At 40.7% G+C, this 17,170-nt stretch overlaps 1 protein-coding gene across 1 annotated transcript; it reads left to right on the top strand.

Moving 5' to 3' along the window:
- The first annotated feature begins 913 nt into the window (after positions 1-913).
- EEF1A1 (eukaryotic translation elongation factor 1 alpha 1) lies at positions 914-5,443 on the top strand. The gene is made up of 8 exons (XM_039346641.1): positions 914-1,051; positions 2,026-2,214; positions 2,760-2,939; positions 3,048-3,344; positions 3,436-3,586; positions 3,691-3,947; positions 4,043-4,277; positions 5,038-5,443. Exons 2-8 carry the CDS (start codon positions 2,071-2,073, stop codon positions 5,160-5,162), a joined length of 1,389 nt encoding a protein of 462 aa, XP_039202575.1. The 5' UTR covers positions 914-1,051; positions 2,026-2,070; the 3' UTR covers positions 5,163-5,443.
- Positions 5,444-17,170: the final 11,727 nt, after the last annotated feature.

Here is a 17,170-nt window from a genome sequence, read left to right on the forward strand (position 1 = left end):
AAAACAACGTATGTTCCTATCTGTCTCTATATTGACATTTTTCACAGGAAAGAATTATTTATACTTTTTAGTGAAATAAACATGAACAAACCTGTAAAGGCTACTCAAAAATATTTTGCTTTCAAAATTAAAATACATACTAAAATGTGCAAATCTTGTAGTTAAAGAACTACAGTATGTGCTTTTAAATAATAATGAAACCTTCAACAAATTGGGGAGACTGTTTTTTGGGTCTTTTTTTATAGCACATATTACTATTTACCAAAGTGAGAGAAAAAGGTCGACGAAGAGAGGATTGGGCGATTCTATTGATGGGTGAATGAAAGTGAAGGGAGGCGGGGAAGATCAGTCCGGGAGGGACGTGAGCAGCACTGAAGCTACGTTAGGGTCGTGTGGATGAGATACAGAAGGCGGGCATGAAACGAAACATCCCGAGTCGAATTAGGAGGCGGCACCGCTCTTGACTCGCCGCCTTCAGCACGATCCCAGCGGCTCCTGTGTTCACCCTGGCTTCTCGGGAGTAAACGCGATGGAATGCTCCACGCTGGGTGCGGAAAGTCGGAGGGCGACGGGGCCCACGAGAAAGACGAGGGGAGCGCAGCCGGGCTTCAAAGGAGGGGGATGGGCAGGGCCGGCGAAAAGTCCGACGACCTAATTCAACCCCCTCTCTCCTTGGGGCTGATTAAAGAGACAGTCTCCAAACGCTCTCGGGAGGACCAAGCGCCGTTTCTCTCGGAGGGCGGGAGAAAGAGCGGGAGAGGCCGAGGCTGCACCAAGTGCCATCGGGCTCGCGAGCGAAAGACGAGCATTTGCCACGATGGAAAAGAAGGGGGCGGCATTCTCCCCCTCCCCTCCCCGGAACGTCGTTCTCGAGGAGGGGCGTCCTGTGCGTGCGCGCGCGCGGAGGGGGGGAGAGCGAGTCAGAGCCAGCGGATGGAACGCTGGGAGCGTGACGTGTCCCTCTGGCCGCCGCCCTCCTTGCTCAAGCTATATAAAGGACGCAGCTCACCCCGTCGGTCTTTTTCGCTACGGATTTGCCGCTGCTTCGGAGGTGAGTAGTGCTCGACGCGCGTGCGCGCGGCCTAGCCGTGTCTAGGCCTTGGGGCTGAGGAAGGCTGAGGGCCGGTTGAGACGCACGTGCTCCTGGCTCGAGACAAAGCCGTTCTCGAAGCCCGCGAGGGGTTCGGGAGACGGAAGGCGCAGCCACGCTTCGGCTGCGAAGGGGGGCGAGGGAGGAAACGGGACATGGGATTTGCGCGTGTCCCTGGTCGCCGCCCCCTCCCCCGAATAGGCGCGACAGGTCGGGAGAGTCGCGAGGGTTTCGGTATAAATCTGGACGGGGTCCATTCATGCCTTTGGGGTCGAGCGTCGGAGTTGTGAGGGAAAGATTGGGAACATCTGTGGGTCCTCGGCGCGAAACGTGGTTCCGGCGGAACGCGCGACGGCACTCGTCGCACCTCGCCGGGTCTTCCGCTGTTAGAGCCCCCGCTCCTCCTCCAGCTTCTCCCGGCGGCCTCGAGGCGGGAGAGGCTCTTCGATTAGCATCCCGCTGCCCGCTTTCCGCTTCACACAAAAAAATGGCCGCTCTCCGTGGCGGCGGCTGCCGCTACCGTCACAAAATGGAGGACGCGGGCGGGCCGGCGGGGCGGGGCGCGCCAACAAGTGTCTCCCCCTCCCCCGCCGCTCGTGCTCGCTTGGCGCCCGACACAAAGGAGCCGCTCGGCCTTTGCCTTACTCCTCAGGCCTGGGATGCCCCTGGCGGCGGCCTAGAAGCGTTGGAGCCTTCCCGAGTGAGGCCCGGTTGTCACCGTGACCCTCGCCGCCTTGAAGAGGGTGGAGCCGAAGAGCTCGAGGCAGGCTTGGGCCTAGTCTCGGCCTTGGAGACCCGGAAAGAGGGACTAAGGTCCCTGGCCGCCCTTCCTTGTGCTGGATTACTTCGTACCAGAGAATTAAAGTGAATTTTTCCCTCGTCCATTGGAAAAGCCTTTAATTTTATTTTGTTCTTGTGTACTTTATCCCATAAAGGACCTTTATTGGAGCCGACGGAAAAGCCTTATCTAACCACCCAACATGGGAAAGGAAAAGACCCACATCAACATTGTTGTCATCGGACACGTCGATTCCGGCAAGTCCACCACCACTGGTCATCTGATTTACAAATGTGGTGGAATTGACAAGAGGACCATTGAGAAGTTTGAGAAGGAAGCTGCTGAGGTGAGTTTGTGGCCTGAAGGATTGTTTATTCCGTTTTTTTTGTAAGGTGCTTGGCTTACTACAAAGTAATTTGCTTTATTTTAGTTTTGCTGATGAAACCTTATTTGGCATTTTATCTTAATGTGCTATAGTTATGACAAATTGCATAGAGTGGATTTTGTAGACCTAAAAAAGAAATTAAGTAAATGCATGAGGGGAGTATTGGAGAAGTATAACTAGAAAGGTAATTGTTATATAGCTATGTCATTGTATTCAGTGAATGTAATAAGGTTATAAGTTGATTGGAAAAGGTATGCATTTAAGTGGATATCTTTATAAACAAATTGTATTGGCAGATGCAAGAAGTTGGATTAGCCCTGTCAAGGGGTTAAGTAAGTGAGAGATAATTGGAATTCCTCACTAGTTGTGCCAGTTGCTTGACCTTCTAAACATAGTTTGCAGATTATATTTCAGAGCATTAGTGCATACTTACTTTTAAAAAAGCAACAGCAGTCTTGCAACATTTATTTTGTGCTTTGAGTTAAAAAAATTTTTTTTCTTATTAGATGGGTAAAGGCTCCTTCAAGTATGCATGGGTATTGGATAAGCTGAAGGCAGAACGTGAACGTGGTATCACTATTGATATCTCACTCTGGAAATTTGAAACCAGCAAGTATTATGTCACTATCATTGATGCTCCTGGACACAGAGATTTCATCAAAAACATGATTACTGGTACATCTCAGGTGAGAACAAATGTGAAGTTTGTCAGATACAATAGTAATAAGTAATTAATATTGTATATGTTAAGAAACATTGGAATTAATAATACCCTTTTCCTGACTCTTCCAAAGGCTGACTGTGCTGTCCTAATTGTTGCTGCTGGTGTTGGTGAATTTGAAGCAGGTATTTCCAAGAATGGACAAACCCGTGAGCATGCTCTTCTGGCCTATACTCTGGGTGTAAAACAGCTCATTGTTGGAGTCAACAAGATGGATTCCACTGAGCCACCTTACAGTCAGAAGAGATATGAGGAAATTGTCAAAGAAGTCAGCACGTACATAAAGAAAATCGGCTACAATCCAGATACAGTGGCCTTTGTGCCAATTTCAGGCTGGAATGGAGATAACATGTTGGAACCTAGCTCTAATGTAAGTCATTGATTGGAGGGAGGGTTGTCTGCAGTCACCATCACAAAGGATTGCAGACAATGAATTGCTGTGCTTTTTTCTTCATTTGTAGATGCCCTGGTTCAAAGGGTGGAAGGTGACTCGTAAAGATGGTAGTGCTAGTGGAACTACACTGCTGGAAGCTCTGGACTCTATCTTGCCACCAACTCGTCCAACTGACAAACCTCTACGCTTGCCACTTCAGGATGTCTACAAAATTGGTGGTAAGTATTGCAACAGCAATACAATAAATAACTATTAGAAAAAGTTATTAGGAATGTATATTTGCGTTTATAAACCTGGCTAGAAAAGTATTTCTTTATTTAAGGGATTGGTACCGTTCCAGTCGGTCGTGTGGAAACTGGCATTCTAAAACCAGGCATGGTGGTAACATTTGCTCCAGTTAATGTTACAACTGAAGTAAAATCTGTTGAGATGCATCATGAGGCCCTAAGTGAAGCTCTGCCTGGTGACAATGTTGGCTTCAATGTAAAGAATGTATCTGTAAAAGATGTCCGTCGTGGTAATGTTGCTGGTGATAGCAAAAATGATCCACCAATGGAAGCTGCTGGATTCACAGCACAGGTAACTTGGCAGACGTTTTATTGTATCAGCAGTTGTAAACTCTACACAGTTAGGACAGCATAAGCACAGATTCTCATTCAAATCTATTCCCATAGGTTATCATCCTGAACCACCCAGGCCAAATCAATGCTGGCTATGCCCCTGTTCTGGATTGTCATACTGCTCATATTGCTTGCAAGTTTGCCGAGCTGAAGGAAAAAATTGATCGTCGTTCTGGTAAGAAGTTGGAAGATTGTCCAAAGTTCCTCAAATCTGGAGATGCTGCCATAGTTGACATGATTCCAGGCAAGCCTATGTGTGTTGAGAGCTTTTCTGACTATCCTCCTCTGGGTAAGTATTTTTAGAATTATCTACCATAGTTGTATTGATATTGTTACTTTCAGATCAAGGTATAATGAAACTTCTTGGGGTGGTGGATGCTTTTTAGACAGTCTATGGCTACCTGATCAAAATTCAGACCCTTGGCAACTGGAATGCATTTATGTGTTTAGTTTCCTGGGGTCATGTGATCTGACTTTTTGTGACCTAACAAGCAAAGTCTGGGGAAACCAGACTCAACTGTTAATAATTTAACTGCAGTGATTCGCTTAACCTGTGGCAAGAAGGGTCATAAAATGGAGCAAAACTCAATGGTTGCTTAGCAACAGAAATGTGCTCAATTGTAAGTCGAGGACTACCTGTAATTTATGTCCTTACCACCATATTGGTGACAAATCACTAAAAATACTCCAATTCACTATGCATTTGCAAATGATGGATGCTATCCTCCGTCCCTCTTCAGTCTCTTGTAAAGACTTTTCACTATGTCCTATTTAAGAAACTTCATATTAAATTACTTTCTGTTTAGAGGAGAAAAAGTTGCAATGTCTTGCCCACTGAAGGAGTTGGATTGTGTTGATGGTGCTGTTAAGACTAAGCAGTGATTTTAATCAGAAGTATTGGGCTGGACTGCTGTGTAATACCAAGTTAATTACAATATCATTTACAGCTGGTATTGGAGGATCTCAATTGGGGGGGAAGGAAATAGTCTAATTACTGGGTCTATATTCCTGTGCTTTAAAAGTTCTAATTCTTTTTTTCTCCCCATTAGGTCGTTTTGCTGTGCGTGACATGAGACAGACCGTTGCTGTTGGTGTCATCAAGGCTGTTGATAAAAAAGCAGGTGGTGCTGGCAAGGTCACAAAGTCTGCCCAGAAGGCTCAGAAGGCTAAATGAAAATTCTGTACAACTGCCACCTCAGTCTTAATCAGTGGTGGAAGCATGGTCTCAGAACTGTTTGTCTCAATTGGCCATTTAAGTTTAATAGTAAAAGACTGGTTAATAATTACAATGCATCGTAAAAGCTTCAGAAGGAAAGGAATGTTTGTGGACCATTTGTTTCGTGGCAGTTTCTAAGTTATTAGTTTTTAAAATCAGTAATCTTTTTTAAATGGAAACAACTTGACCAAAATCTGTCACACATTTTGAGACCATTAAAATCAAAAGTTTAATGCAAAGTCTCTGTGTTCTTTGGGGCTATTAGATACACTTTGATATTTAAAAACATTGTGCTTTGCAAAGTTGTAAGTTACTGAAAATAAAATATACTTTATTGGTTTTGGGGAAAACGGGATTTTTTGCAAGCAAAGTCTTAAGTGTGATCTTAATTTTGTGCCAACATCTAAGAATTATATATAGTCAAGGAGTTACAAGTATATTGAAGCTACAAAATTAAGTTTTTAGATTCAGTTTTCTATGTTTAATATTCAAAAGTACATGTAGGCAGTAACTTCTGTGTTTCCATGCTATTAGTATAGGTTAATATTTGATCATTTTAAATGGAATTTTGATCAGAGCATTGTGTTATCATGTTGAAGGTTATACAGAAATTCACTTGATAGAATATTTCTCAAGCTAACTGCTGCAAGTTAAGTGTTAAATCAACTAAAAGATCAAATGCTTTTTCCTGCTTTATATGAAAGTTTTGAGAGACTCAAATATTTTCCAAGTTCATTATATTTCATCTTCAATACAGTAATTCTAAAATGGAATTACGTCTTTGAAAAAAAAAATCATGACCAGTTTTGTTTAAAAGCAATATTGTGCTGAGAGTGTATATTCAGGTTCTAGATGTTATGCCAAAGTTGGTGGCTTAAGTCCTATAGTGAATGGAGTTCATTGGTACCAGTTCCTTAGAATGGAATTGGTATTTTAATAGTGCCATTAGCAGAAGACATTGTTACGCACCATTTCAGCTTCAAAATTTTAATTTGCATTTGTGGTATCCTGTGGGGATGTGGTCAATAAAATCCAGTAGCTTTTCTGGGGACAATAGAATTTTATATTAAAGCATTAGTTAACAAACTGATGGCTATTTTTACCCATACAGCCTTTTAAATACAAGTTGTCTACAATGCAGAATAACAAGCTTGTTTTTCTACCCTTAAAATAACTTGGTTTCTTTTGAACTGTTTTGATGCTCTTGTTACAGCTGAGTATTTTTAAAGAATTAAACTGAGAATGAAGCATTGCCCTTTGCTAAATGAGAACTAAACCTGAATTTTAAATTCTGGATTGTACCTTCAGTTTCTCTCAGTATCTGAATACTGTAAGTGCTAGATAAATGTAACAGCAAAAAGAGGATAATGACAGCAGTATTATATTGAAGAAATAACTTTTCAAACCATGAAAGCCTTAGATTGAAATAAAAATTGGAGAAAATAGTAATTTCAGAAAGTTGTTTTAACTGTTATTGTAGTCTCAAACAGATAAGGTTATTGCTGCTTTGTTCAGTGGTTTTCTCCATTTTTTTAATCTAAAAAGACTCTGACCAAAAAAGTTCCCTTACTGAGAAACATTGAAGGTAAAGAAGCTGCTACAATGTTGATGAAAATATTACCAACAAGTCATGATTTAAGTCCTATGAGCTGCACCCAAAAATATTTTGGGACAGAAGTCTGCCAGGACTTTGATCTTATACCAAACTAAGACAGCTTTGCACAGACTGAAGGTAATTTATGCTGTCATTGGAGCTGATAATTAGCAATTACTTGCTTATATCAAATAGCTGCCTTTGGTTATTACTAATCTGGTCAACACTTTCTGACTATTGACATACATTGATGGTTTTGCTTTCCATTGCATATGTGATCGTATACTTCTGTTAGGTTAATGAAAAAGCTTAAATTTTGTAAGCCAACACTTGGTCTTCTAGTTTATCTTCAATAAATTTTAAGTCTAGAACTACTTTACCTTCATGGCTCTTTATTTTCCAGGTAAGATGTTTTTTTATAAAACCATGTTGCTCATGCTAAACATGAGCAATTCCCTGCTGGACTGCATTCCTGGTCCATCTAGTCCAGTGTTTCCCAAACTTGACAATTTTAAGGCATGTGGACTTCAACTCCCAGAATTCAAATTCAAATGCTTAACGCCTAGTTAAGCATTTGAACTGTATCAAGCTGCTGAGACAATGATTCGCATTTCCATGGTTTGGAACTTGCAATATGGAAAAAGTCATTTAAAGCGTTCATATATTTTAGGTATAAAATAACTTTGCAAACTGCCTAGGTGGTTGTGCTTATTTGAATGTGAAAAGTAAAATGGAGTATGATAAAGGTTAAAAAGATATGGTTGATGGTTATGATTGGAAATAAGAATTTGACATTAAAGGAAACCAACATGCAGGAAAAAAATTGAGGTTAACCATTCTGTACATTGATTTTTAAAAATTTAGTAGGCATATGGAGAAAATTAAATTCAGCTTTACATATTTTCCATTGGTTGAGGATATATATAAATTCTTCCAGAAGACAGGAACAATAGGTTTTTTTTAACTCCTGAAGGTGCAGAAAGTCCCACATCTTGAGAAGATTGAGAGCTCTTGGATTGAGCACAATATTCCACAGCATCAAGAGTTGCTGTTTGTTCAGAAGGCTGTCCTACTCAAAAGGATCATTTTCATCCCTCACTGGAGTGATGGAACTATCTCAACTCTTTAGTATCCAAAAGTACAAATTTTTCTTTCGTTATTGTTGATTGCTGATTGATGGAGTGCAGCTACTGCCAGAAAAATAATCCTCTTTTGTCAGCTCACAGTTCACTTCAAATATTTTCTTCAGGAAAGCCAGCTCTGTGGTCACTATCCTCGCAAGGAATAGAAAAGCATCAGCCTTGCCTTTCCGAAGCATTTGGCCACTTAGAAGCACTATGCTGCCATCTCACTGTCGAACAAGTCTGGACTGGTACTCTTCTTCCAGCTCCTTCCAGCTCCGCTGTTATATCCTAATTTATTACTATTCTCCCAAGAAAAAGCCAGTCATAACCAGTCCAGGAGAGATGAAGATGCCTTCTAAAATGCTGGATGTGCACTTCTGTGTGTGAGCGGCATGATAATCTCCCAAGGGAGGAGGAGAGCTATCAGAGGATCAAACTTGGGAGAAATTTTGCTTACAAATTTCCCACACGTAATACGGATTGGCACTGAAGCACAATTTCTTTTTATAATGGCAGTAAATGCAAATCTAAAAAGGGGGCAGGATGGATACTGACAAAATATTTTAAGTGTCAGGTGTTTATGTATCGGGTGTTTTGTGAGGTTGCTAGTACAGGCAGTCCCCAGTTAATGAGCTGTATTCCTAATTTTTATCTTTAATCTGAATTTGTATTTAAGTCAGAGCTCATATTTACAAACGGACTGCCCAATGAAGTGCTGAAGCCACATGATGCTTTGGGAATCGCTGAAAACAAGCTTTATATTAAAAACACATGGCTTCAGTACTTCCTGAAAGAAGTGCATGGCTTCAGTGCTTCACCGGCTTGAGGAAGAATGCCATCTGCCATTTTTAATAAGCAGCTTGTTCATATCTAGGGATTATCCTTAAATTGGGTGTAATTAATCTAAAGGTTGCTCAAACAATATTCCTACAAAGACAATGTTGCATTTTAAAAGACCATATCAGTGTATAAATAAACTTGCTATCTTCTTTTGGACTTCCCAGACCTGTTCTCACTTCCCAATATCCTTTTATGGTTTAATAAATGTTATGTCCAAATGTCTCATGCTAATAATTTGAAAAGAATTCACTTCTAGTTCCATGAAGTGTTTCACTCATGCCTCTTAACGGTGGGTATTTTGTCCTTTCCAGAAAGAAATAATGACAGGAAGATGAGACATGAGTTCACTGAGCCAACATCTAGTACTCTCCTTCAGAGTGGTGCATATTCAAGATTTTAGACAGGATAAAACTCAGCTTGGGGGGTGGGGTGTACGTGGGGGGTTGCCTTCATTCTAGTCACCGGCACCAAATGGACAAAGGAAGTCAAAATAATCAGAATGGCAATCTGCAAATTTAGGTCTACTACATGAAAATCACATCTAGAGTAGTTCTAGTTTTGATAAATAATTCAGTCTGAATGTACATGAAATTCCAAAGCAAAACTAATTTCCACTCATGGGGGGAAGACTTAATCTTGGAATGGTTGGTCACACTTCTAATCTCTTGGTGAAGCATATTCACTAACTAATCTTTATGGCTCTCAACTGTCCCAGAAGATCTCTGTGCTTCAATAGGAGTACCGGTTCATAAGCTCCTTTCACTCACACATGAACTGGTTACAGATACATAGCTGGATGCTGGATGTCAAGCACTGCATGTTCTTGGTTACAATGCAGCCTCTATCCAGATCAGCCTAGCCTTCTGGACAGCAATAACAATCCAGATCTATAAGATCACTTGACATGCCTTCTCAAATGCTTTCTACAATTGCCCTGTGTATAAAATCTTGCCTGGTGAACTTTTAAGAAGCTCAGTGTGTTACTTCCCCAGTAGATATCATGATCCAAACCTACTTCATCAGAATTTTGTATTCCATTTGAGTGAAACATGAAGGACAGCAGGAGAAAAAGATCTTCAACCTTTTTTACAAGGTACTACCAACTTAATTATAGGTCACAGGTCCTGCAGCAAGTTTTGACTCAGTGAACTTTCCGGCATACTAGGAACTCTCAACCCAGGCATACTCTCTCCATCTAGAATAGGAAAGCAAAATATTGGACTAAACTTGAAGTTGCTTTTTTAAACCATTGCTGAAAGTAATTCACACCAATCCCTCCCTCCCTCTCTCCCTCCTTCCTTCCTTCCTTCCTTCCTTCCTTCCTTCCTTCCTTCCTTCCTTCCTTCCTTCCTTCCTTCCTTCCTTCCTTCCTTCCTCAAATATTCAAATTTCTGATAGCTACTCATTCCAGTAGTCTCTAGATTGCTTTAAAAAATCCAAAATGCAATTTATTTAACAATTGTTGTTGTTAGTTGCAAAGTCATTTCTGACCCATCGCGACCCCATGGACAACGTTCCTCCAGGCCTTCCTGTCCTCTACCATCTTCTGGAGTCCATTTAAGTTCACACCTACTGCTTCAGTGACTCCATCCAGCCATCTCATTCTCTGTCATCCCCTTCTTCTATTGCCCTCAATCTTTCCCAGCATTAGGCCCTTCTCCAGTGAGTCCTTCCTTCTCATTAGGTAAAATAAAATAAAAACAGGTAAAATAAAATAAAAACAGGTAAAAAACATAGAGCAACATAGACAATCCAAACAATCATAACAATAACAGAAAATCACAATCGGGCTTCCATAAACAAATTAACCTCAGATTTGAGACCAAAAGTAGGTCTTAAGGGCTTTTGGGAACCCCAGGAGAATGGTGCCCTCTGTACCTCTGAGGGGATGCTGTTCTAGGGGGTAAAGTCATACTTCCTTGATCCTATAAGACAATGTTTAATGAACGGATCTGGACAATATGATGAGCTGAGGTGACGCAGCAGTTAGAGTGCAGTACTGCAGGCCACTTTAGCTGACTGTGTTCAGCAGGTCAGCGGTTCAAATCTCACCGGCTCAAGGTTGACTCAGCCTTCCATCCTTCTGGGGTAGGTAAAATGAGGACCCAGATTGTTGGGGGCAATGTAAATATATACATTGCTTACTGGTGTACACCGCTTAGAGAGTGCTTGCACTTAAAGCGGTATATAAGTCTCATAAATAAATAAATAAATCCTCTCTGCAAAATGTATTGGGCAGGTAGAAACAGATAGGAGGTCCTTCAAATATCCAGGCCCTATACCATGAAGGTAATACTAGCACCTTGCATTACTCTTGTAGCCAACTAGCAACTAATGCAAGTTGTGTAGCAAGGGTGACACATGAGTATACCAAGAAGCATCTGTTATTGTTCATGCTACTTTATTTTGAACCACTTCCAAATGGTTCAAATGCAGTCCCATGTAGAGCACATTGCAACAATTCAATCATGAGATGACTAAGGCATGAGTAATTGTCTGAAGAGCCTCCTGGTTAAGGAAAGGGTGCAACTGGCACACACAGATGAACCCATTTAATTCAAAGGACCTTGTGGCCAGAGCTGCTACCTGTTTGTCAAACAGGAGAACCCCCAAGATGCTCAATAATCTCGAATGGAGAAATGCAACCCCATCTAAGACCAAAGGTGAAAACATAGCCATTCTAGGAGAACCTCACAGCCACAGCCTCTCAGTCTTGTTAAGACAGAACTGGCTTGATCCTCCCAATCCAGATCTGAACACCATTCAACACTGGGTCAGTACCTTTTTTGCTTCTTTCATTTGTTCAATCCTTGTCAAGAAGTCAGAGCAGCACAGCCTCTTCAGCAGCAGAATGTTTACCTAGCACCACCTTGTGGCTGCTATGCAGCTTTATTAAATAAGCCTGTAAGAATTGAATTGAATTTAATAACTTTTATTGTCATTTTCCTGTATACTTAATGTCACATATTAAAATGAAATTCTGATGCACCACTCTCAGAAGAGAAAAACGCCACCCACCAAAGATTGTCACCAAGAATAATAATTATAATAACAATAATAATAAGAGCAGCATCCCTAAATGCCAAATTATATGAAAATGACACGTTTGAGGGGAAAAACAGTTTGGAGGGAATGCAAGTAGCCCAGATGCACATGCCAGCAACTCCTTTAAAAAGTTTGGCCCATTTTTTGTGTATTAAAAAAGAATTGTAATTCCTTTATACAAAGGGATTTATCAACACTGAAATTATACAATGCTGGAAAGATAAAGGTACTCCTGGTTAGTAGACTCTGATATATGTGTTTGTCAATAATGTGAATTATTCTTTTGTTGACAGTGGGGCAAGGCAGAGGACTTTTGATTAAAGTAGTCTAATTGTCTGGAGTTGTTTGTTTTATGGTACAAAGTATTTTTTACCATTATTTTTCACTTTTTACTTTTGTCACTAAAACAGTTAAAAGCAATAAAAGCAGTAAGCAAAAAAAAAAAAGTTTGGCCTATTTTTTTTTCTTGAGCCAATGCAGAGATCCCTTGTGTTCAGAATGGTCTTTTCCCCTTTAAATGTCAATTGTGCATAATGCTACCCAATTTCTGTAAACCAGGCAAAATTTGATTATATTCTTGCTTGAGAAAACTAAGTCGTTATCAAGCCACCTGTTTAACCAAATTAACAAAGGAGAGAGGAACAGGAATAGCATATGGAACAACTTTGGCTAAATTGTAGAATTCTGTATAATTAAAAGCATCACATCTGCATCTCATTAATTGTTTTTCTGTCAACAATGGAACAGGTCTGTCCCTTCTAGGTCCAGGTTAGTATGTTAATACTGGGCAGTAATTGCAAGTGATGAGATTTGTCTCAGATACCAAAGTGATTGGTTTTATGTGTCACACATAAAACACATAGACAGTAGGCAACAATAAGCTATTTGCAAAATAGATAGCGATCACAATAATAATGTGTGCATAATATATATTACCCCCTACACCCAATTGCTAGGCCAGGGGTCCCCAACCCCCGGTCCATGGACCAGTACTGGGCTGCGGCATGCCAGCAACCGGTCTACACAAACAAGGAAAGCCCCATCCACAGGAGGCAGGCAGCATACAAACCACGCCCCCTCCAGTCTGTGGAAAAACCTCTTCCACGTAACCAGTCCCTGGTGCCCAAAAGGTTGGGGACCTCTGTGCTAGGCAACATTACTGTACATGGCTATTTAGACTGATGAAAGGACCTTGAAATTTTCCATCTTGTTGTTTATTTAAATTTATTAACTGCCCAGCTCCAATGAGTCCTAATCCTCTAGCTCAGTGGTTCTCAACCTGTGGGTCGGGACCCCATTTGGGGTCAAACGACCATTTCACGGGGGTCGCCAAGCAACGCAGTCCGCCATTTTTTCCCCCCTTTTCCTTAGCAGTGCTACTCCCTTTTATTCTATTGGTTTTTGAAAGCCAATAGAATAGACTCTCTTGAATAGAGTCTAATTCTATTGGCTTTCAAAAGCCAATAGGAATTGTCCAGGCTGTCTCTGCCCTGCTGAGCCCGCCAAAAGTCCCATTCTGCAAACGGTGCTGCACCAGTTGAGTAGACCTTGACTTACAACCGGTTGAATAGTCCTCAACTTATGACCAGTTGGGGTCGCGGCATTAAAAAGGTTGAGAACCACTGCTCTAGCTACAGATTCCATTTTATGGCTGAGGAACAATTGGTTAATGAGCTAAATTCAAGATATTGTAATAATTAAGAAATCCTTCCTATTTCTACCTATATAATATATTTGCCAAATAAAATTAACCAAGGTTTTTTTTAATGGTCACTGTTTTTAGGCTAAAATCATTTAAAAATCTACTTGTGAGAATGCCTCCCCCTTTATTTACTATGAGGGATGGTAGTGGAATTTGCTACTGAAGAAATTTTCTAAGGAAAATATCTGAGATATTCAATAAGAGCAATTACTGTGAAATTTTAATTATATTTCCTCTTTTCATAATGCAGTGTTGGAGAAAATTTGGAGCCTTTGGTTGTTGCTCAGTAAAATGCAGTGGTGAGAGAAGCTAGTTATTGTAATTCAGCCACATTTGAAGGGCTACAATATCTCAATTTTGGAAGTCTTATCTATCACATTTCTATCTCACCCATCTCACTCAAGGTATTCTAATTATTTGTTTGTATCCATGCATGCATACACAAACACATTAAAATATTATAGCTGAAAACAACAGAGACTGGAAGAACCAAAAATTAAATAAATAGTTAAATAAAACCACACAGACACTGCTTCTTTGGCTTATTGAAATTCAGCAAAATGTACTGAACATTATGTGAATCTTCATCTATGTTCTCTAACCTCGATTAGAAATGGAACAGTCATCTAGAGTTAGAGTTAGGCCTCCATGAGGTTAGGACCAAAAACCAACATCACAGTTGAATTCAGAGAGCCACTTTATGTCTACTGGACCTCTCTGCTTTCCATTTTGACTCACTAGAAATTGCATGGGAAAAGCCCAATGGAAATGGAGACATCACATAGGCTTAGGACTAAGCCCCCCATGACATATGGCCCAAACCAAACATTAAGGTTCAATTCAGGGGGTCTCTTTATGCCTAGGGGACCTCTCTACTTTCCAGTCTGTCTCCCTAAGTAAATTGAATGGGAAAACCCCTTTGGAAATGGAAAAGCCATTTAGGGTTAGGGTTCGATACCCTCCCTCCATGATGTCTGACCCAAAAATGAACATCAGATTCAATTCAGAGAGAGACTCTTTATGGTTAATGGACTTTTGTTTTCAAATCTGCCTCCCTAGAAATCCTAGGCACATTACATTGCAATAGGAAAACCCCATTGAAAATAGACACGCACTATGATAGATTTTCTTAAATTATTAAGGAAGAATTGTAACTTTCTAATAGGACTCATGGCCCCTTCTCTTTCTTGTGGACAGGAATTCCACAAAGCATTGTGTTAACAAGCTTAGTTTATTAAATGCAAACAAATGTTACCAAAAAACCCTCCAGCAGAATTTTAAGAATTTCATAATCCTTTTTTGTCTCTAGTTCAGTGATGTGCTCTTTTGTGAATACAAAAAAACAGTACAACTTATCCAATACAAAGTTTATTGTAAATATTTATGTATTTATAAAAGATATACATTAATCAAAATGCTTGTAGTTACAATTCTAAGCTCCAGGAATATCCATCATGGTTCAGTGATTATGGCTGAAAAAGTGCCACTTGTACCAGTAGCTTCAAACTTTCTTTGAACCAGCAGTTCTGTAGCAGATAATGGCTCAGCAGTCCTAAATGAATTGTCTATCTGCTCTGTTCTTCCATGGTTGATTTTCACAAAGTAGATTACAAATAGCAAAAAGAGCTGATTTTTTTAATATGGTAACTGTAGAGATGATATTACTGTATATGCACAAAAGATGGAAGACTACAGAAACACCCATAGAGAAATGGATTGCGAAGATGATCAAGTTTGCAGAAATGGCTAAACTGACTTGTTTGATTAAAGAAGAAGCCATTACTACATTTATTAAAGACTGGAAACCCTTTATGGCCTTTTTTGCTGAGCATAGATAAAAATGACTGGTGAATTCCAGATTTATTGATTAATAGAGGGTTGTTAATGGGAAGAAGGGAATCAAGATATACAGATATAACTGTCTGTAACCGTTATAAAGAACATTGGAAATAGCTTCTTTATATACCTTTTATTTATTTTTTCTTTTGCTGTCCCTATTTTTTCTTTTTTCTTTTTCCTATTTTTCTGCTAAAGTTTCTGTAGGTTTTTAATCTTATGTAAAATTCTCTGACAATAAAAACATTTCTTTTAAAAGAGCTCATTTACGTGATAATTGCTTCCTAAAAATCAAGAGGTTGGCATAATGATTGTATAGCATTTCCCCTGAAAGGGCTGCTGGCCATTGAGCCGTTCTATCCCTTTCCCAGGTGACCAATCTGATCTGGCCCAGGCATGCCAATACACCTTGGAGGGAGTTACAAATTTTAATTAAAATAAGATAAAAATAAAAATCAAATCAAATTAAGCATCACAATAATATAAAACATTAAAATGGTGAGCAAAATGTCCCAAAGTCTGCCCTCTTTGGCCAAATGATGCCTCACCAATACCGCTGCCTCATCAACATGTCCTCTCAGGCCAGTGAGAGGCCTATCCAGTCTCCCTCTCCTGGCAGCCAGGATAGAGTCTCTAGGCCAGGGGTAGGCAACCTTGGCTCTTTTATGACTCGTGGACTTCAACTCCCAGAATTCCTGAGCCAGCCAGGGAGGTTTCCATGATGAGCTATGTTGGCTCAGGAATTCTGGGAGTTGAAGTCCACAAGTAATAAAAGAGCCAAGGCTGCCTATCCATGCTGTAGGCCATCCTCTCTTTCCTTGGGTTGGAATCTCACAACTTCCCTCCCTCCCTCCCTCCCTCCCTCCCTCCCTCCCTCCCTCCCTCTCTCTCTCTCTCTCTCTCTCTCTCTCTCTCTCTCTCTCTCTCTCTCTCTCTCTCTCGTCTCTTTCCCTCTCAACAGCTTTGTTCTTTCCACTCCCTCTCAGACCTGTTTTTCCTCAGCTTTCCCCAGTCCTATTTTACCTCAGCTCCCTGAAGCTGTCCTTTTACTCCTCTTACTGGCAAATATATTTCCCAGAAAAAAACCAAAAAAAACTTCCCTCAAGGCCATCCCAAAGATGCTTTTTCAAAAGGCAACTGGACTTCGTTTTTCCTTAAACATTTTGCTTTTCATCCAAGAAGCTTCTCCAGCCTCTTCCTATCCCATTCCAGGGGCAAGGCCCCAGCCAGCCAGCCAAGACTACTAATAGAGCAGGCTACAGTTGCATAAAGGGAAGATGGCACTGCTCCATTTTATGTGCAAAATAACCAGACTGGAGGTTGAAACTCACTTCTGTTTTGGCAATAAAACATCCTGCCCCCTAACCCTGGAGATATAAGGTCAGATAGAAGCTCCAATGCCTTGATTTACAAAATGAAACCATTTTCACTTTGCCTTAATGAAATAGAATAACAGAGTTGGAAGGGACCTTGTAGGTCATCTAGTCCAACCTCCTGCCCAAGCAGAAGTACCTACACCATTTCTGATAGATGGCAGTCCAGTCTCTTCTTAAAAGCCTCCATTGATGAAACACCAACAATATCTGAAGGCGAATTGTTCCATTGGTTGACTGTTCTCACTGCCAGGAAATTTCTCCTTATTTCCAGGTTGAATCTCTCCTTGATCAGTTTCCACCTGTTATTCCTTGTCTGGCCTTCAGGTGCTTTGGAAAATAGATTAACCCCCTCCTCTCTGTGACAGCACCTCAAATATTGGAACACTGCTATCATATTTTCCCTGGTCCTTTTCTTCACTACACTAGTCATGCTCAGTTCCTGTAACCGT

Source organism: Crotalus tigris, unplaced genomic scaffold, assembly GCF_016545835.1.
Source record: "Crotalus tigris isolate CLP2741 ecotype Arizona unplaced genomic scaffold, ASM1654583v1 scf7180000018016.4438896, whole genome shotgun sequence".
Taxonomy (NCBI): Eukaryota; Metazoa; Chordata; class Lepidosauria; order Squamata; family Viperidae; genus Crotalus; species Crotalus tigris.